Source organism: Dryobates pubescens, chromosome 7 (genome assembly GCF_014839835.1).
Source record: "Dryobates pubescens isolate bDryPub1 chromosome 7, bDryPub1.pri, whole genome shotgun sequence".
In the NCBI taxonomy this organism is placed as follows: Eukaryota; Metazoa; Chordata; class Aves; order Piciformes; family Picidae; genus Dryobates; species Dryobates pubescens.
In genome coordinates this window covers 5977257-5999075 of record NC_071618.1, presented here as the reverse complement: position 1 = coordinate 5999075, position 21819 = coordinate 5977257, and the positions used below count along the sequence as shown (strand labels likewise).

The 21819-nt window shown below is 45.3% G+C and overlaps 1 protein-coding gene across 1 annotated transcript in view; it reads right to left on the bottom strand.

Moving 5' to 3' along the window:
• SH3RF3 (SH3 domain containing ring finger 3) overlaps window positions 1-17245 on the bottom strand; it is a 304360-nt gene extending 287115 nt beyond the window's left edge. The window contains exon 1 of the mRNA XM_054162979.1: window positions 16834-17245. Within this exon, the coding sequence (XP_054018954.1) occupies window positions 16834-17229 (396 nt within the window). The 5' untranslated portion in view covers window positions 17230-17245. The remainder of the gene's footprint in view (window positions 1-16833) is intronic.
• Window positions 17246-21819: the final 4574 nt, after the last annotated feature.

Here is a 21819-nt window from a genome sequence, read left to right as displayed (position 1 = left end):
TTTCTTTTAGGCCCCCTTTAAGTACAGAAAGGCCACAATAACATCTCCCCAGAGTCTTTTCCTTTCCAGGCTGAACAACCCCAACTCTCTCAGCCTTTCTTCATAGAATCAATAAGGTTGGAAGAGACCTCAAAAATCATCAAGGCCAACCTGTCACCACAGACCTCATGACTACTAGACCATGGCACCAAGTGCCACGTCCAATCCCCTCTTGAACACCTCCAGGGATGGTGACTCCACCACCTCCCTGGGCAGCACATTCCATTGGCAAATCACTCTCTCAGTGAAGAACTTTCTCCTCACCTCAAGCCTAAACTTCCCCTGACACAGCTTGAGACTGTGTCCTCTTGTTCTGGTGCTGGTTGCTTGAGAGAAGAGACCAACCCCCTCCTGGCTACAACCTCCTTTCAGGTAGTTGTAGACAGCAATAAGGTCTCCCCTGAGCCTCCTCTTCTCCAGGCTAAACAATCCCAGCTCCCTCAGCCTCTCCCCACAGGGCTTGTGCTCCAGGCCTCTCCCCAGCCTTGTTGCCCTTCTCTGGACATGTTCAAGAGTCTCAATGTCCTTCTTATATTGAGGGTCCCAGAACTGGACACAGGACTCAAGGTGTGGCCTAACCAGTGCTGAGTACAGGGGCACAATGACTTCCCTGCTCCTGCTGGCCACACTGTTCCTGATACAGGCCAGGATGCCATTGGCCTTCTTGGCCACCTGGGCACACTGCTGGCTTATGTTCAGCCAGCTGTCAATCAGTACCCCCAGGTCCATTTATGTTTGGCTGCTCTTCAGCCACTCTAACTCCAGCCTGTAGAGCTGCATGGGGCTGTTGTGGCCAAAGTGCAGCATCTGGCACTTGGACTTGTTGAATGCCATCCTGTTGGACTCTGCCCATCTGTCCAGCCTGTCAAGGTCCCTCTGGAGAGCCCTTCTACCCACTAACCAATCAACATCTGCTCCCAGCTTGGTGTCATCTGCAAATTTACTGATGACTAACTCAATCCTCTCATCCAGATCATCAATAAAGATATTGATATAGGAGAGGTGTTTCAGCACTCTCATCATTTTTGTGGCTCTCCTCTGGATTCACTTTAACTGGTCTACATGTGTTTTGTACAAGACACCCCAAGCTGGACACAGTAGTTCAGATGGGGTCTCACAAAAGCAGAGTAGAGTAGGAGAATCAACTCACTTGACCTGGTGGCCACTCCTCTTTTGATACAGCCCAGGACATGGCTGGCTTTCTGGGCTGCAATGACATGTTGACATGTTCAATTTTTCATTCACAAGTTCTTCTCCACAGGGCTGCTCTCAGCCCATTTGTTACTGTCTGTACTGATAGTGGTGGTTGCCCTGCATGCAGACCTTTGAACTTGGCCTAGTTAAACTTCATGAGGTTCATATGGGCCCAATCCTCAAGCCTGCTGTGGGCTCTCCAGATGGTATTCCTTCCTTCAAGCATATTGACAGCACCACTCAGCTTGAGGTGTCATCTGCAAACTTACTGGAGGTGTACTCAGTCCCACTAATATACCAAACAGTAGCAGTTCTAATAGACCCCTGAAGAACACATTACTGATTTCCATTCTGAAAGTGATCATTAATTTGGTCCAACTCTGCTCATGTGCAAAATTGTCTAGAGTTGCTCAGAAACAGCTCTGCACCACAGGCAGTCTGGCACATCATGTGAAAAGGCTCCTTGGGTCAAGTGGTGATGTCATTGGGACAGAGGGACAATGTCAAGGGATCACAGGAGCAAGGGCCATGGGGCTGGCTGCCCTGCTGCTGCCCAAGGTGGCTGTGAACAGCAAAGGGCACTGGTGACCTCATAGGCACACAGAGTGGGCCATGGGTGTTTCCTGAGCCTAAATGAAAACACAACACATTCCCCCATGCCCCATGGGAGAATGAGCAAAACCCCTACACAGCCCAAAGCCATGGGGAGCACAGTGGCAGGCTGTTTGCCCCCACGTGTAGCTTTCACTACTGGCAAAAAAGTTTACTTCTTGTATGTGCAAAGAAAGTAAATATGAGTAAGAGGGAAAAGGCAAAATCTACTTATGGAATGGAAAGTAGAAAGCAGTAACACCTGGCAGACCTAAAGTGAAGTAATACAGCAACTCCATCGGCACAAACCATTATCCTAAATAATATTTGCACCAGGTCAATGAAGCAAAGCTATTTGAATTACATTCCTCAAGTTTTTCTTCCTTGGAAGAGTATTCCCTTCCAGCAACACTCAAAAACAGTTCTGCTGAGGTGCTACGATATTGCTACTTACTATGGCAGTGATTTCTCACACCTCCCACCAAAACTGAGTCACAGTCCCAAAGAGGCCCCTGAGGCTCTCACATGCCCCTAGGAATAGCTTGGGCATCATGGCTCTTTCACTCTAAGCTTTGAAATCTGTAGTCTTGTGAAGCTAGGGGGGCAGGAAGGGAAGAGGAGTTGGAAGTAAAAAAAGAAATCAATTCATCATTTCTACTACACAGAGACTTTTGCTCTCCAACCACGTGCCTAGTGGCACTGCCAAGGAGCAGATTACTCACTTTCCTTCACTAATTACTGGGGGTAAAAAAAACCACTAAAAACACACACACAAACAACACACACACACTCACACACACACAAACCCCACTAAAAACCAACACCCCGAAACAAAAACCAAACACACCCAAAACCAAAGCAAAACACACATACAAAAAAAGCAGTGTTTAGCTGAAATTCATTCAGACAAAGCTACTGAACAGCTAGGATACTAAATGCTGTAACATTCAGGATCTCCCCATACAATTACTCTCTCTGGTCTGCAGCTACCTGACTTCAAAAAGTGAAATACTACTATAAAGGACCTTTTAACATGCTTCACCATCCAAGGAAACTCTTCAGGGGAAGAAAAATCAACTAAAAATAAAAGTAACCTTTATTGTCTTGCCTGAGATTCCCTCTGGTCTTTACCTGCTCATTGCCAATTGCTCTGGGTTTACCTGCCCATTAAACAACTTCACGCTGACCACAGTCAGTATTCAGTATTCAGTATCACTAAGGTTGGAAGAGACCTCAAAGATCATCGAGTCCAACCTGTCACCACAGATCTCATGACTAGAGTAGGGAGGACACTACTGCCCACTACAGGCTTGAACTCATGACCTTCCCATTAAGGGTCTTATGCATTATTTCACCAGCCCTGGAAAGGAATCATTTATTCAGGGAGCTGGTATCATTAGCCAAAACCTTTAAGTCATTATTTGACTTACCAAGAAATCACATTCATCAAAAGCATCAGAGAAGCTGAGGAACCTCAACTCAATCCAGCTTCTCATGATTTTTCATTGTAAATGAGAGCTCACATTCTTTCCAACCCACCCCTGTACCAAGAGAAGCTGTCTCTGGTAGCTATGGAGAGGATTAAATGAAGTAGTAGGCTTCTCCTACATCTAAGATCCTAAAAGAAAAACCAAACCACCACCACCAAAAAAAAAAAAAGGGGGCACAAAACCCTCACACAAACCAAACAAATGACAGAAAAAAAAAGAAATATAAAAATAAACAAGGAAGGCCTGCTCTGAGAGGGCAGCATTCTAGTGCAGAAACTACCCAGCACTGCATGAGTGGCATTACTGAGGGAATGCAAACCTTTCTTTTATTTAAAACCTAAGTAAAAGAACAAAAAACTAAAACACATTAAAGAGGCTGAAATAACTAGAATAACTCCTGGAATTGTTAAGTAGCATTTCATGAAAAAATAAGAACTACAAAGAGTTGAAAAGCATCATTCCTCCTGCCTTGGACTGTACCTTTTTTATTCTCACCACACTGGACCCTGAATCCTCCTCCCATGTTCATGGACAGAATACAGCTGCCACTGCTGCTGTTTCCTAAGCAGGCAGTAGCCTGGGTGAAGTTTGGTCAAAGGAGCGTGAGTCTAGAGAGTTTTAATTTGATGACAAACATAGCATGACAAGTCCACCAATTTCATTTCAGCTGTAGCAATAAGGAAGATATCAGCAACAGCTAGATGTGTCCCTGGTGTGGCAGAGGTTCCCAAGCTTGGAGAGAGAACAGACTCAAAGAGTTCAACATGCTCTTCACATATTATTAGTCTTCTTACTGACTACGCTTGAATATCAACCTACAATGTACATTCTCCCTAAACATTCCCCTCGTATTTTAAGCTATTACACAAACCCTTCCCAGGAAACCAAACATCTAAAATGATCTTCCATCTTCTTCACAGCCTCATGCTGCCTTTCAGTATGACTAAATACTGTACTATCATGCTGTCGTTATTTACCACCAAGCACACCCTCTCTCAAGGTGCCTGACTACTAGCATTGCTGGTGACTTCTGAAGCATTTCATCATCCATGTGGAAGGAGATCATCTTCTGGGTTCCCCTCCATGCCCACTGCACAGAAAGAACTGAGAATGCTTGGTCTGAAAGTCAGGTTCTACAATACAGGTTAGAAAGAACATGCTAATTTGGGAGGTTAATGATTTAATGAATACCCATGCCTGTGCCTTCCCCACTTTGGACACTGGCAGGTGCAGTGGCCCAGTGAAGAGCAAAGATGCACAAGGAGATAGAAAGGGGACAGGAGTGCCACTGCCTACCCCTGGACAGGCTGCTCCTGCCCGCTTCTGCATGCTGGATGTCCTTGATCAGCAGTGGAGCACCATAGGAAGGGGATGATGACAGAGATGCTTACCTGGATCTTCTGTTACTGCTACTGACAAAGCAGTTTGCATCTGGGGTTCCTATTTTTGGTAACTTTAAATACGTGCAAAACATTCGGGAGAGGAGATGCATGAAAGAGCATTACAAATTCCCAAGTCCCCCAGGGACTATGGTGACTCGATGCACCAAACACTCCTCCTGCTCACATTTAGGGCTCATCTCAGCACTACACACTGCAGAAGGCAACAGAAAATCAATGATGTATTTTGTACTTAAAAAAAAAATAGAATAGGCAAACCCAATTCTTAGTAACAGGAATTTTGGCAGTGTTGAATTCATATGTAACAAACATTAAAAGCAGAGAAACTGGAGAGCAAAAGCCCTGTGGCTTTCTACAGATCTGCATCTCTAACAGTGTGCTGCTGGCAAAAGAAAGGAGGAAGACAACAACCTTCCCCTTAGTTACTTGCTTCCCTGTTTTCAAAGCCTGGGATGAGTGGGAGAGGGCCATTCTACCCTGGCTGTCGAGTTTTTGTTTGCTAATAAGCACGAAATGACCTCTCCTTAGCTGAACAATATTATTATAGATGCTGAAACCTCCACAGCCTCTTCTTTAAAATGGGGTAAATTTTTTTTAACAGTAATGACCACCATGGAAATATATACTCAGATAAAAATCAAAACTGACTGCACATAAAAGGAAGTCCTGTGTTTATCAAAAGAACAGATAAAACCCAAGCTAGGAAAAAAGTACAGTTTCCTTTCTGCAATATAGATCAAAAGTACCATACTTCTAGAAAAAAAATTGACTGATTTTTTTCCCTTACTGAAAAGGTATGATTGGTTTGGATTGTACATTGCTGCGTGACTGTGAAATATAAACAACGAGATGTTTTCCGCTATGATCTAACGCCGTGATTACCTATGCTGCAGAAGAGAATAAACAAAAAGAAAAAAGTCATCTCTTGGCTGTCAACTATTATTTTACTGTATTTTATGACTTGTAATGTATGACTGTATTCTCCAAGGGCTTTTTAAAAACTCTGTTTTAGAAAGGAAGTATGCAAAAGAGCGAGTCTCTTCACACAAAAACTCTTGGCTGAAACACGAGATGCTCTGGACTGAACACGAATCCATCCACGCCTCCCTCTTCCCCAGTGCGGCACCCTATCTGCACAGAGCCCACGAGGAGCAGCAGCCCTGGTGCTGATGAATCCTGCCCACTCGACGTACGGCAGCTCGTGCTTCTGCCAGGAAAGCCTGTGCTATTTCTGTCTCTCATCTTGTGATATTTTAGCACAAAATCACAAGAAGGCTTAGCAGCGAGGACGAGAAGAACCTGTCACAATGAACTACCTCATTCTCAAGGGACAGGCACCTCATAGCAGGCTGATGGTACCCATTTCTCCACCTCTCCTCCAGCCAACTTCTACTCCCCTCAGTGGACATCCCTCCTCCCTGATACAACAAGCACAGACCTGTGTTTTTTGAGTCCTACGAAGAAGATGCAGAAGTGCACACCTATCATCAAGGAGGCATGCTCTGTCACAGGAGGTCACCACAGGAACACATCCAGAGAAGCAGGAGGACCAGCCAGTGTGTTGTGACACAACATACACCCATGCCTAGCACACGGTGACAATATTGCACAATTTACTGAATAGAATACGGATTCAAGAATGCATGGAATAGGCTCTTCTGTCCAAAAGACTATATATTGCACAAGTAAATATATATGTGTGTAATATATGTGTGTCTGTATCTTATTTACAAATAAGTGTTAATGGAAGTCAATCAAAACAAAACTTCACTGCACTAAAATAAAAATTCACAAATTTTAAATGAAAATGTATTTATTTGCTTATAGGGATGATAATATAACAAACCTGATACAAGAGGCAATAAAAGCATTTCAAAACACATTAAGAAGGCAACCAATAAAAAGGCAGCCTGCTAAAATCAGTTCCAAAATTAAATGAGATCTTAAATTCATCAAACCATGTCTTTTTATAGTAACTAAGATGAGGCTGTGATTGGAATTAGCCTGAAATTAATCCACAAATAAACATGTTCAATAATATTTACTAAATGACCATTTAGTAAAGTAAATATGATAGTGCCTTCTTGGCTGTCGTTTCAGAAGGCAGTCAGAAGGCAGCACATCAAACACAGCAGCATTCTCTCCATTTTAGAATAGAATAGAATAAACCAGGTTGGAAGAGACCTTCGAGATCATCGTGTCCAGCCTATCATCCAACACCATCCAATCAACTAAACCATGCAACCAAACATCCTGTCAAGCCTCGCCCTGAACACCCCCAGCGACGGCGACCCCACCACCTCCTCAGGCAGCCCATTCCAGTGGGCAATCACTCTCTCTCTGTCAAACTTCCTCCTAACCTCCAGCCTAAACCTCCCCTGACGCAGCCTGAGACTGTGCCCTCTTGTTCTGGTACTGGTTGCCTGGGAGAAGAGACCAACCTCCGCCTCACTACAACCCCCCTTCAGGTAGTTGTAGAGAGCAATAAGGTCACCCCTGAGTCTCCTCTTCTCCAGACTAAGCAACCCCAGCTCCCTCAATCTCTCCTCATAGGGCTTGTGCTCCAAGCCCCTCACCAACCTTGTTGCCCTTTTCTGGACACGCTCCAGCAAGTCAACCTCCTTCCTAAACTGAGGGGCCCAGAACTGGACACAGTACTCGAGGTGCAGCCTAACCAGTGCAGTGTACAGGGGCAGAATGACCTCCCTGCTCCTGCTGGCCACACTGTTCCTGATGCAGGCCAGGATGCCATTGGCCCTCCTGGCTGCCTGGGCACACTGCAGGCTTGTGTTCAGCCTACCATCAACCAGCACCCCCAGGTCCCTTTCCACCTGACTGCTCTCCAGCTACTCTTTTGTTACAACCACAATATCTTTACCCAAAGTCCATCTACTACTGCACTATCAACATTTTATACCTCTTTCCCTCTACCCATCTTGCACCTAACCTCACTTTAATGATACATCTACTGGAGCAATTAACGAACCTTTGTCCAGAAGGGGAAAGACTTTAACATCTTAATGAGAAAGCAATACATATTAAAATCAATATTATTCAGATGATGTGTCTATTCTAGTCCTCCCTCTGAAAATAACTGAGACTGTAGGAGAAATTATCATTAGCATTTTGATAACAATCTTGCCAGCCTTCTGGTAAAATATTTTCTCTTTAAACTAAAACTGGGATTTATTATCTCATGCAAGCAGATCACTCTAAAATTAGCAACACCCAATTCAAACTGGTTTGGATCAGATTTAAATTAAAAAAAAAAAAACACAACTTGGAAAAAAATTATGCTAAGTAGCCTGAAAAAAAAATATATTAAAAATCAAACTCTCATGCCTGTTGCTATAACAGCAGAAAGACAGCCTAAACATCACCTAAGAAGCAACCTCTTCCCATAAACACCATTCTTGCGCATAGGAAGGCACCTTTTAACCATATACATCATTAACTTCCCTTGTCTGATAAATTACATTCCAGCTGACAGCAGAGAGGAGGGACAAATTCCTCACTAACACAAATCCTTAAAGTATCTTCAAAACAACATGACTGCAGAGCACCTCTGTCCCATCACCTTCAAGCACAGATGAAAATTCCACAGGATCCTGAAGTCAAATGATGTTATGTGATCACCATGGCGAAAGAAAACAGTCCCATTTCTTTTTGTTAATTGGTGAATCCAACAACCCTCTGGCATCCAGCGCTGCAAGCCAGACTGCTAAGCTTCCCAGTTTCCAAAAATGGGGCATGATAAGGACCTGCTGCAGAAACTCCTTTGCAACATTCATCAAGATGTGTGTCCCTCAGAAACCTCTTGCCTTGGGATAACCACATGCCAGCTGATGAGTTGCGCCAAAAAATCCCAGCTTCTCCAATAGTATAAGAAGCCAAACTTCAGCAGGGGCCAACTGCTTTCAGTGGTTTGAAAGTCCCAGAAAATGACAGGAAACCCCAGAGTCCCAGAAAATCCCAAGATAAACCTGGCCATGGTTTTTGCTATTTAACCCTGCAGGTGAAGAGGAGTGAGCCTGGTGCTAAACACCAGGCCTTCCTGATGACATGAGATGAAGGGCTGCCCATGGCCTGAGTTCACAGGTGATCCCAGCCAAAAGTGACCAGTGCACAGCAAGTTTTGTGGAGCTAATGGAAGTTATGTTTAAAAGACTGGGCAGAAAGTTCCAGATGTTTTACATTTTTCATTCTGCTTTTGAAAACAAAATGTCTTTTTAATACCAAAAGTTATATTCCCTCCTTCTGTCCTTCCCCTGAACTGAGAGGCAGCTCATGTACATGCATCATTAAGTTAATGTCTATTCTTTCTAACAGAATAGAAAAATTACATGCAAAGACAATTCGATTAAACTGGGCATGCTGCATGGGGTTTTTTTTAAAGCTATTAAAACAATTGTAAAGGTTTTTCAGCAGTGATCTAGCAACATAAGCAAAACTTCCCACAAGGGGAGGTAACAAGTTTAACATTACTGCTGAAGAGGATGGTAACAGAGCCAAGCAAGTAAAACTAGCACACCAGCAACCCCCCTGCTGCCCTGAACCATCAGGAAAAAGCATGGCTCAGGCTGTCAGAGGAATCTGAATGAAAGAAGATCTGAGGTGGGTAAATGGGATGAACCTATTCCCATGCTCATTTCCAGAATCGACACTCTCCTTTTTTTGTCTGTTTGAGGGTTTGCATTTTGTTTGTGTTTTGTGGGGGGTTTTTTGGTTGTTGTTTGGTTTTGGGCTTGGGTTTTGGGTTTGTTTTGTTTGCTTGTTTTTTGCTTTCTCTATTGCATAATGGTCAGGCAAGTAACTTTCAAGTCAAAGTACCAGTCGGCTCCATGCATTAGGATTCCGCAATCAGAAGCAGTTTGGTTTGGTTCTAGAGGTAAAGGGCTAGCTTTCAGCTGGCACTACATTTGCACATTGCTTCCTCCCCAGATGCAGAATCACAGCTGCTGCAGGAGCTGAGGCAAGGCCAAGGTCATGCAGCTTTCTCAAATCCCGTAGTTTATCTTTGTCCAGGCTCTCATGTCCTATTAGAACTGAGCCTGGGTTCTTCCCATGACAGCTTACCCCAGACTGGGAAAACCTGTTGTAAAATACCAGATTTTAACACAACCACACTGAAAACACTTGCAAAAACTCAGCATGTTATGTGATGAGTGCTGAAAAGCCGAAACTGCATGCATCCCAAACACTTCTGTTCAGCAGAAGTCACCAAGTCCCCAAAAACTGAATGAATCCAGTGCAGTAAAGCTATGATGCTGCAATGCTTAAAGACAGTAATCAGACTGAAATACTAGTTAGAGCTGGCCTTAGGAAGCGTAAAGAAAGGCTTCTAAGGGTGACCTACAACTTCAAAAGAAAGCAGCATCCCATAGTTACAAATATCACAAGTGGGTTACTAATGTGAAAAATGCAGTTCTCTCTTATCTGAAATTTAAGCAGTGCTTCTTAGCAGACAGCATGGAATGCTGAACACAACAGTGAAATTAGAGGGGATGTTCTAAATACAATAGTGCAAAACTAGGAAGTTAGGAAGTACCTAGACAGACTTTAAGTAGAAAAACATAATGGCATTGTTAACCTAAAATTATGAGATGGCAACAAAAATAATTCCAGGCTGTAAGAAAAGATATTCCCAGAGCACAAAATCCTTCACAGCATCAAAAAAATATTGTTGCAGCATTTTATGTGGCAGCTTATTGACCACACAGGCATAGCTCTGTTTAGAAAGAGCACACATAGCCTCTCCCTGACCTGCAAGTATAGGCACCCAGCATTAACAGCCAGTGCCTTCAGCCAGTCTGACCTGTTGGGCATCTGGCCAGCACTAGGAGTCTACCTGAACATGAACTGGTAAGATTAGAAATGAGGAATACAGCATACAGTTACAGTCCATACACAGACCTAATTGCTGCATCCCAGCCCAAACATCCCCCATAAACAAAGTACAGCATCTCTGCCAAACGCCATTCAATAGCAGAAAACAACTGTCATAGCTTCAGTGTACACAATCAGTGCTTTTTAATCTCCCCAAATTCCATCCCTCTCTAGTAATAACTCTGCATTTGCCAGCTTCCCTCCAAAGACCACAAAACACATGAGGGTGTGTGGATGAGTGCTGCTGGGTTAAGTTTTCAGCTGGGATACCTGAAGCTCAGAAAGTTAATGCAGCTCACCCAAGGTCAATTGGCTACATTCTGCACAGAACCACACTCTTCCTCAGCCTTAAAAATCACAGATGTGCCATCAGCCCAAACAGCAAACAGCAGAGATTTATGGGAGATGGGCAAAAACTGCCAGAATTAAACTGTGCACAGGATCTCGGGGCTAAGTTGAGCAAGTCTATCCATCTCTGAGTAACTAGCTACGAAAACAGTGTCATGCACTAAGCATTACCAGCATTTGTCATGAATCATTCAGAGGGATGATGTGCAAGGATTAAACTTAGCATTCACATTTAACAGTAAGAGGAGTCCCATGGAGGCATGCCACACTGCCACAAACTAACAGGAAGGATTATGGGGCTAGTGGCACAAAGTTCTCTCCACAGTCTCACAAATCTTCTAGGTGTGACTGAGCCACTGCTGACTATCCCAATCCAGAAGGAAAGGTCTACTGTTAAAACTGGCCCGCTATGGCCACATCGGGTTCATCACACATTTTTCTAGCCTGCAAGTAAAAGTACTGTCCCAAGACAGGTAAGAAATATTCCATTTCTGGAAGACATAATGGACATGAAGATGACACCTGCAAACAGCACATTTTCTGAAAAGCTAAGAGCTCACTGAATGATGAATTTTCCTGACTCAGCCCCTCAGCACTCCCCTCCCCCATGCTCACTCACTTCTATGAGGACAGTTCTAATTGCTGAGATTTTAAATACTCCTGGCTTTATTCTTTGCAATACTCATTAGTATAATTGTTAATCTCCTGTATTTAAACATTTTTTTAGCTATCTGGTCAGACAAAACAGAATTTGAAAAATTGCTCAAGATCAGAGACTTTGATATACAAAATAACAGCTCTGCTTGGATGGCTTTGCAAAGTTCAGGCACTGGCCAGCCGAACAGCAGCATCAGAAGCAAATATATCAGAGAGAAAGAACAAAAGTAAGGTAAATCCATGGGTTTATGCATGCTGTGCACTGCTGACAAGAATGGCACTCCTATCTGTGCCAATCTGATCATCAAAAAGCCAAGCTGAAGAGTCTCCTCTGACCAAGACAAAGTGTGTTCCCTACACAACCCACTGCTGGTCACAACAGATCTAAATGCATATAAATGCCAGACTCCATCTACTTCCTCTTGCATAACTCAGGGTGGGATCTTTACTCATTGGTCAACAATGTATCCAACAAGGAAATGTGGAAAAATTACTGAAACATCAACTCCACACTCAATCCACCCTACACCTCAGAAACTTACAGGTGGTGTAGGATAAGGAAGGACTCAAAAGAACAACTCAATGTCTCTTTTGGAGAATTTCTACCAACAGAGCAACTGCAAAGCCTAGACAGCAAATTAGTGCTGCTCCATCTGCTTGCAAAACTCCTGAGAAGCCAAGAGTAGCAACCTTTCCCCTGGGATAGCAAATGGCAGCCTCTCACCCCAAAATGGTGAAATCACTCCACAAAGCTGATACATCAGAGAAGCTTCCAATGCAACACAGCAGACCACAGCCCATCCATCACTTCGCTCAAGTACACTGACACGTGATTTTCCTTAAGTGCATGTCATCCTCTCTGCCATTACCTATACACACGTCTGGTAACACACCACATGCCTATCTATCGCTTCAGCCATGTTCTCTCTTTTGGGAAAAACAGGAGACATGTTTTGTTCCTTTTTTAGGTTGGTTTTTTTTTTTGTTTTTTTTCCAGGCAAATGTTGTTCTCAGTTTGTATTGCAACCAACAAGCCCTGCACCTGGAGTGGGAGATGCCTGGTTTGGGAGGAAATTACTAAAGACTTGCATGCATTTAGCTGGCTATTAGATCTTGAGAATTCCTGAAAATTTTCTAAGTGATAAACTGCAGTAATTGTTAGAAAAAAAAAAGAAAGCAAAAAAAAAAACAAAACACAAACCCACCACAAACAAACAAACAAAAGCAACACAGCCTTCACACTCAGTGAAGGCAGCAGATTTACCATAATGCCTCAACAATCTATGGGAGCCATTTACTTTGACAGAACACGAATTCCCCGAGCGGTTCGACAGTGGCAATAGAAACAGAGGAGCCAATAAATTATAACCTTGTGTGTAATGCATCTACCATTATAAACCACTCTTAGCCTCCTGCTTTATCCCCTTGGGGGGCCACTCTAACAGTTGCTGGATTTCCTTTCTGTTATTCTTCCAGTGTGCTCTTTTCAGTAGTCTGGACTCTTTTATAATGTCTAATACCATACTCTACATTTATATAGCACCTTTAACATAAACAACCCAAAATATGCAACACCTTTAGAAACAGATGGGGTTTACAGGCTGAAATAGAGGTACTGGGAGGCACATGCTACTCTGTGTATCAATAGAACCCCAAACATTTCAGGCATATACTAGTACGTAAACACTCCACTTTCAGATCTCTCATACAGAAGATGTATACCACATATCTGAAAACACCTACAGTACTTTGAAAGAGTTTCTGAAACATGGTCTTGTACAACTTTAGGAGCAGCCCCAGTGCCAGTTTATCCCTAGCCCACCCCTTCTCACGCATTCAGCACTCTGGATAGACTAAGCCTGCAATAAACTGGGAGAAGAAGGAAGACAAAACCAGATAAACTAATACAAGACTCCCAGAATTTTGCCAAAGTTAATTTAGCAGCATTTGTTGATTTCAGAAAATACCATCTATGTAAAGAAGAATTCCTCAAAGCATAAGATCTAGAAGCAAAACACAGGCATAATAGTGACATGGAAGCTGGCCCTGCTCTGTCTTCTAAGGTTAATTAAAACTCTCAGAGAAACAGATCCCCAGTGTGACTCTAACATATCAGTCCAAGGATATGAGCAACTCTGAAGTCTGACCGAAGTGACCTTGGCTCTCTGCCATTACCTTTCACAATTAGCATTTTCCGGTCTCACCAAAATAGCCCATAATGGTATATCCCATTTTATATAGCACATTACCTAAAATGAAAGGTACTAATTAGTAAAAGTGTAATTTGCATTTATGCCCCAGGCAGCAAATCTATAACAATTTCTGAAATTAAATACATTTTTAAATGTGTATATCTCAAGGAATCGCTTCAGCTTTCTCCAAGAGAACAAAGCTAGCAAAGACCAACATTAAGACCAAAAGGGATGCAGTTCTGCTCTTCACTACCAGTCTGAAAAAGCTTCATTCTAGGTTGGTTTGTACCATCCATTGTTTAGTACAGAGAGAGGTCCTGTTCTCTTGTCTCTAGGAGAGCTCGGCAATCAGCTGCATCAGCAGCTCCAAGAAGGATTATTCTCCCCTGCTGCTTTTTTTAAAAGCAGATTAGTTCAGACTTTCTTTCACTGTAATGAACCTTGTAAGGATCAAGCATATTGCATTGATTTCCAGGATAAAATTGTTGCAGTCAGTCAAAAGGCCAAGCAAACAGTTTCACAGAGCCACACTCCCCCAGCAGACCTACTGCCCTAGAATCACTCATTAGCCCCAGCAAGGGGGGGAAAAAATGCAGTTGTTAACTATAAAAGCCTGTCTCCGTTTAGCACATATCTAGGGCTAAACTACAGCAGTTACTCTGTCACCCCATGACTCCTCCCCAGCAGAGGAGGGGAATCAGGGAAAGGAAAGAAGACCCACAGGCTGAAATGAAAACGGATTTAATGAAATAACCTAATTAATACCAGTGCCAATATGAAAGTTATACTCAGCCAAACAAGAGTGTTGTAGTCACAATTTCCAGGAAGGTAGTCCTAAAGAGCAGGAAACATGTGAGGAGAAAGCAAAGCAAGAAAACCAAGGAGCCCCCATTCCCCTTAGCAAACTTCCGCCTGGTATGGGATACACCTGTGAGCCGACTCAAGTCAGCTGTCCCAGCTGACTCAGAACTGCTAATGGCCTGCAGGTCACGGCTGGCCTGTGTTTCTGTCCCAGCAAAACACGGAGAAAGCCAAAAAGTGATTTTCAAGTCATGTGTAACTTTGCTTTCTCTGAAATTCAGATGGGTAACAACCTACACAGAAATGGACAACTGAACAGAAGATGCTCACTGAAATCCTATTCAAAGCCAGAAGATGACAGAATGTGATGTGTTTTTATTTACTGTATGATATCTGCAACAGTGGCTAGGGAAGTAACAACTTAAAAATCTGCCAATTTATGGTTTTTAAAAAAATGAAAATTAAACCACCTAAAAATTTGCATAAATATATAAATTTGTTCTCAAGCAGCTTTCCCTGTCAAGCATTTCCTCACATGCACAACCCCTGTAGTATCATAGCTTGACTGGGATTTAAAGATACAGAAACCAGAGATTGTCTTCTTGCTGGATGATCACAAAAGCTTGGTCAGGGTGCAAGAGCCTGCCTCTGCAACACACATCCTGCAAGTGCAACAAGCCTCCCACTCAGACCCTATCTCCTGTAAGAGATTGCTCTCTGGACATCAGACCGTGAGAATATCGTATTTTAAACTACCTGATGAATGCAAACTTCCCTTCTTGTAATTCTGAAACTCAAGATGACAGGACCTTTCTGATATGACAAAGCCACAACCCTAAGTCCAGTTGAAAATTAAACAAGAAAAAGAGGGCAGAATCCCATTGCATTTTTTCTTCTTTAGCTTTTGACAAATCACTATTAAATACCTGAAGATCAGCGAGGTCTACATCTCAGTAACAAAGGATCTACCCTTCCAGAAATACTGCCAAGCATATTACACTTCAGAGTCCAAAACTGAATTTCATGGAACAATGTATGGCATTTGCCATCATTTCCTGTAGGCAAAGCTTCAAAAAGCCTGTACAAGTCTATTCATTTTTTATTCAACAAAAACAAACAAAAAAACCACCATCAAATTAATTCCAATTAATTGAAACATTTAGGATAGAAATACAACTTCACAAGGGATCTCTGAATTGACCTTTCCAAATCAAAAGCCTATACATTGAACTACAGCTCAAGCAGATTTTATGAAAGATCAAAGACAATTAAATAAATCCACTATGTATATTGCATTAGCAAAAAGATGAAGGTGACAGTCTTCAGAGCATCTCCATTCCAAAGTCTCCTAAAGAAATCCTACAGTAAATTTTCTCATACCGAATTATACGATACACAGAGCACTGGGAGGAATTGATCGTGTCCCCTCTCAGTCAGTCAGCGAAACCCTTGCCATTGATTTTAAAGGGAGCAAGATCAGGCACTCGACTGCAGTGTTAAAATAAATAAATGCGTATGTTGCAGTAATCCCCTTCAGTAAATCACATCTTATACATTAAAATGATACGACGTTCCCTTGGGAGGGGAAACTTCAGCTTCAAACCCCACTCAGTTCTGGCTGTCACGAGGACTCTGTGTGGCAGCAATGGCACTTTGTTGTGCCCCGAGAAGGGAGGTGAAAACTCGGGGGTAAGCCGAAAGTGCCGGGTACCAGACTCGTCGAGCATATTTAGCGACTTATTCTGGCAGGCAGCACGGCAACGGAGCCAGATCCTGCCTGCACCTGACAGGCACCTGGCAGCGGCCGGCACGCCGAATAAAAGCACGCTCAGGGCACTTCGGGGTTCGTAACACCGAGAGCCAAGTCCCGCTCTCCTGCACTCGGGGTTGCCTCGGGGCCCTTCGGTGCTGCGGCTGCCAGACAAACCGGTACGAACCCCCGCCAGGAGTCCCGGCGTAGCCCCGACCCCTCCTGTTGCCCGCGACCACCCGGAGTACTTAAGAACATCCTCTCCCTAGCCTCCTTCCTTTACATTACTAGAGTCAACCGTAGCGACTGGCCGCACGACCAGCGCGCGTGTAACCCGCCGGGAGGACAACCCCTGCTACCCTGCGGGACGGGACGTCCCGCCGGCAAACTGGGACGGCCCGACGTCCTGCGGAGACGCGCACACGCCCGTCCGCGCTCCTCCGGCCTCGCCGGCGGCCCCCACCCGCCCCCAGTCCGGCACCCACCTTTCCCAGCAGAGCGCTGCGGCTGGCGGCCGCCAGCTCTCGCAGGCTGGCAGCGGCCGAGGCAGCGGCGGCGGCGACGGCGCTGGGGGCGGCGGCGGGCTGGGGGTACGCGGGAGCCGCGGCGCTGGGGCTGCCGCTGGCGCCCCCGGCGGCGCGGGGCCGCTGTCGGATGCCGTCCAAGAGGCGGACGAGGAGGATGTTGGCGGGCAGCTCGTCCACGCCGCAGCCCACCAGGATGCGGCACTCGGGGCAGCGCAGCTCGTGGCGAGAGCTGACGATGCTCTCCAGGCAGCGCCGGCAGAAGGTGTGCTGGCACGGCAGCACCTTGGCCGTGGTGTCCAGCCGCTCCAGGCACACGGAGCATTCCAGCAGGTCCAGCAGCGACGACTCGTCCATCGCCGCCGCCGCCGCCGGCTCCCGCTCCGCCGCCGCTCCGCCGCTCCGCCGCCCCCTCGCCTCCGCCTCCGCCCCCGCCCCGCTGCCGCCTCCTCCGCCTCCCCTCCGCGGGGCAGCGCAGGGCCCCGATGCCCCTAGGGCCGCCACGGCCGGTGGCGGAGGGGGGCGGCCGGCGGAGGCGCGGCGGGTGGCATCGGGAGTACGCGAGGAGCCGGCGGCGGGGCTGCGCCCGGCGGCGGGGCGCGGCGACCTCGGGGGCTGCCTGGGAAGCGCTGCCCGGCGCCGTGCGGCGCAGTGGTGATGCCAGCGGCGCTGAGCGGAGCGGTCCTGGAGGAGGGCAGCTGCCTGCCCGCGCCTCCTCTCCACTGCCCGGCACAGCTCGGCACGGCGCGCCTCCGTAGCTGCGGCGGGGCCCAGCGCGGCCCGGCGAGCCGCCCGCCGCGCCTCCGCGCGGGGCGGGGAGCGACGGGGAGCCCTGGGGGGGCGCCCGCAGCACAGCTGCCGCCCCGCGGGCGGGCCCCGCCGCCTCTCCATGGCTCCCTGTAACCCGACCCGGCAGGTCTCGACGCCCGCCTTCCTCCGCCGCGGGTCCCTCTTCCTCCTCCTTACGGAGGCTGCCGGACGGGCCGTGCGGCCGTACGCTGCCAGAGGCAGGAGGAGGGGACCCCCCACCCCCTTTCGGGGAAGCCAAGGACACCCAGGCAAGGGTGTGTGGGAGCCCCGATAGCCCGGCCGGGGCTTCACGCCCCGAGGGGAGCGGAGGTCGCGTAGCTGGCTGGCCAGAAAAGGGGTTCACGGGCACAAGCTGCTCCTCCCGGGCGCAGCTGCTGCCCGGGCACCGAGAGCAGGACCCCGGACTCTCGCCGCCGCCCGGCCCCGTCATCCTTGGCGACGCGGCGCCTCCTGGCGGACGCGGCGAAACAAGACCCCACTGCATCGCCAGTGCTCCCCGGAGCTTCGGCACGTCCCCAAGTAGTACTGAAATCGGCGCTGGAAGGTGGAAAGAAGAGTCAACGTCGCACCTTTTCTCCCTGTCGGGTGTCCTGAGCTCCAGTCCGCTTCCCGCCCTGGTGCGGTCCTCTCTCCACCCGGTTCCTGCGTCCGGGATGCAGCATCAGGACTGTGGCCGGGGTCCCGTGTAAACTGGTCTCGAGGCACAGATGGAAGGAGCAGGTCAGAGTTTCATATTCATTGGGTGTATTAACCACCGGAGATTTTTTAAAAACCGCTATGCAAACACTTGCCCATGTAGAACATGAGCAGAACTATCACTTAGAGGAGCCTCGGGAGAAGCCCCATTATTCTAATAAATGTTTCTTTCAAAAAATCCCCTTTTGGCTAATACTTATCCATGAGTACAATTAAAGGCCCTGTTTAAGCCAGGCATTACAACTGAAATGCATCATCGTGTTGTCAAAAAGAATTCTCGCTTGTGGTCCATCTCCTATCCAGTGCTTTCTTCTGTACCTGTGCCCACGCTGTAACAGCACTTCTACATTCCAGGATTGTATCCAAGGACTTGCAGAATCCCTCCTGGTCCTCTCTTGTGGTAACTTTACAACTGACTTTTTGTAAGAGTTGTCTCAGGAGGGCTGCACAAAATCTGTCTGCTTTATGACTCTGCAATTAACTTCTGATGTCTACAGCAAGATGACCCAGTTGTGATAAAGGTAATCTAGGCGCTGTGTAGGAAAATCTAAATTTCAATGTGCAAAAAGTCATGAGCCTCTTGCTGCCTCTGTGTTACTCTAGAATAGAAGGAGTAAGTGTAAAGCTAAATCAAAGCGCCCGATGCAGAGCGCAGGTCATCATTTGTTGCTGAGTAATGTACAGTAATCTAACTTGTGTCCTTGCAGAAAGAAACACCAAACTCAACACTTTTAAACTACAAATAATACTACTGCCTGCAGAAATGTGAAATACAATATCAAGGACTTGGGTTTTCTCTGGAGTAAGGTTGTTAATTTAAGAAAAAGGAGTAATGGAGAACCTTTAAGGATAAAAGGCATTGCTTCAGCAAGGAGATGGAAATACTGGGAAATCTGTAATGAAATGCATAATCATTTTAGCACCTCAGATTGCTTCCTTCAGAGGTGAAAACTTAAATATCACTGTCAAAACATAAAAGCCAAAAGCACTCTGTTACACAACAGTCTAAATCCAGTAACTACAAGGGTGCTTTTCATCCATCCTTCCTTCAGGTTGCTCCAGGGCTTTCAGCCAAACCAATCTGTCACCAGATCTTTCAGAGTCACCCAGTTTCATATCCTCAAACTATGAAAAGTTCTCTTGGAGAACCAGCATCAAAAAATGATGAAAGGGTCACTTGATATTGGATGAGCTTTAAGATGTGCAGATGTGCAAAACATTTACTATTCAGTAGAAGAAATTGGTGACACTCTTAGAGTCTTCTGTAATCGACCTGTAAATCACCCTCTTGGACAGGAGCTAGTTGCTGTCATGGAGAAGCAGTGGCAAAGCTACAGCAGATCCCTGCAATGGGCAGGAGGATAGGGAGCTGTTGAATCACAATGGAGGAGTGCACATGAGGGACAAAGCTCCCAAGGGACACTGAAGAGGGTGGAGGAAAGGAGGAAACAGAGGAGGGCACAGAAAAGCAAACAGGAGAAGAAAAAGTGGTGAGAACAAAGAAAGGGAGACAAGAATTTTTAAAAGGAAAGATTGATACAGAAAGGGTCTAGAGACACGTAAAAGCACACTTCTGTGAAATGGAGGGAGAGACTTGTGAGTTGGGCTCCAGCTATAAAAAAAGTCTCCTGAGTGTTTGAAGAGCCTTTGATGTCAAATGAAGCATTTTCATTCTTAAAAGTTTAGCGTGTGTTTATGTGCTTCCTTGTGCCTGTTCCTGAACAAGGGTTAGGCCAGGCCTGAAGGAAATGAAAGAAAAAAAAAGTCATCACACATACTTTTTGCCAAAGAGACTGTGGGAAATACTACATTAAATATTAACAAATTAAATACTCAGATTATTACCTTTGGAAATAGGAAAAAGATTAAACTCTCAGAAGTTTGCGATAAAACACACAGAAAAGAAAGACATAGAGAATATGCAGTGGGTTTTGGGTTACTTTAAAGAAGTATGGATTTTATAATTTCCCTGTCTCAGCTGCCAAAACATCAAGCTTCAGATTGTAAGTGTGAAGAGATTATTTGTGAACTAATTAGGTAATGTGATTACCATGGTTCTTAAGCAGAGGTGCTGTTTTACATAGGGGGGCAAAGATGCACATTTTTGCTGCACATCCCTTGGTGAGGGTGTTTGAGGAGACAGCTGACAAGCAACTCCTGTTTCAGGCCGTGGAAGCAACTTCATTCCCATGGTGAATGAAATAAATTATTCTTGATGCATTAACTTTGAAGAGAAAAAGAGACTCAACAAGGCAAAACACTCTTGCAGGTGAGTGGAGTGATACTGAAGCATTCCAAGACTGCATTTGTACCTGTCCTTAAATTATAATAAAGTACTAGGTACTGCTTAGTGTCTCAATTAAAAAAACCCTACACTATTTAAAACCTGTTCTGCTTTTCCTTTTCTTTTTCCCTGCATGGTCTTTCTTGCTCTTCAGAACAGGAGAGACTGACAGGTTTTACTGTCTGTAGCTCTATCCCTGTTGGTTTCAAAGGCATTTTGTGGGCATAGTATGTAGACCTTACACTTTCAGCTTTGCTTTCATATATCTACATGCTGCTCTTGAAAATAGCTTACTTGTTTCCAATCTTCTACCAAATGGGATCCAATTATGTTGAAATTGTTCTCCATCCTTGCTTGTATGCCTGCTTTACTTATAAGGGTCTGCAGCACAATAACTATTCAGTTTGCACAGCTAGGGAACACTTGCCTGCTAAATAACAATGAGTAGCTCTTATTTATATGATTCTCTCCAAACCTGTGAAGCAGTGTAAGAATGGTAAGCATTATTATTTTAGAATGAATCAATGTAATTAACTTGCAGAAGAATGCACAGCAGTCTATTTTTACTATTGTGTTTTGTCTCTGTTTAAATGATCATCGAGTTATTGTTACATTACTTGCTTTATTTACTTTCTGATTCAGAAAATTGAGGCCTTGTTGGACTTCTGAAGTGAATGATCTTAACACTAAGCAGAGGGAAGTTATAGCTGGCAAAAAAAATACCAAATGGATTTCAGACCATGGTAATATTTCTGCAAAATGGACAAGTCTGATGATGGGATATTCTGTTTGCTCATTTCACTGGAGCTGAGATCTTTGATCAAGATCAAGCTATCTACATAAACATTCCCCTCCAGTGTAGAAGCCTAGAAATAGCTCTGCAAGACAGGCTGTTCTTACACATGGAGAAGGTAACCTCTCTGTTGCCTGTCAAAAGACAGATTGTAGAGAATCGGTGGCTGAAAATCCTTATAGAAGCTACAGCAGGACCCCCACACCCAAAGCATATTTGCTAGATGTGCAGTGAGAGCTGCACAGCAGACAATGCCTGGCTTGTCCATGTCCACAGCATTAAAAAAAAAGAAAAAAAGAAAGAAAAAATCATGGTAAAACTTGTCAAATAAACTGTGGTGGCTTGATGGGCTGCCATACTGAGA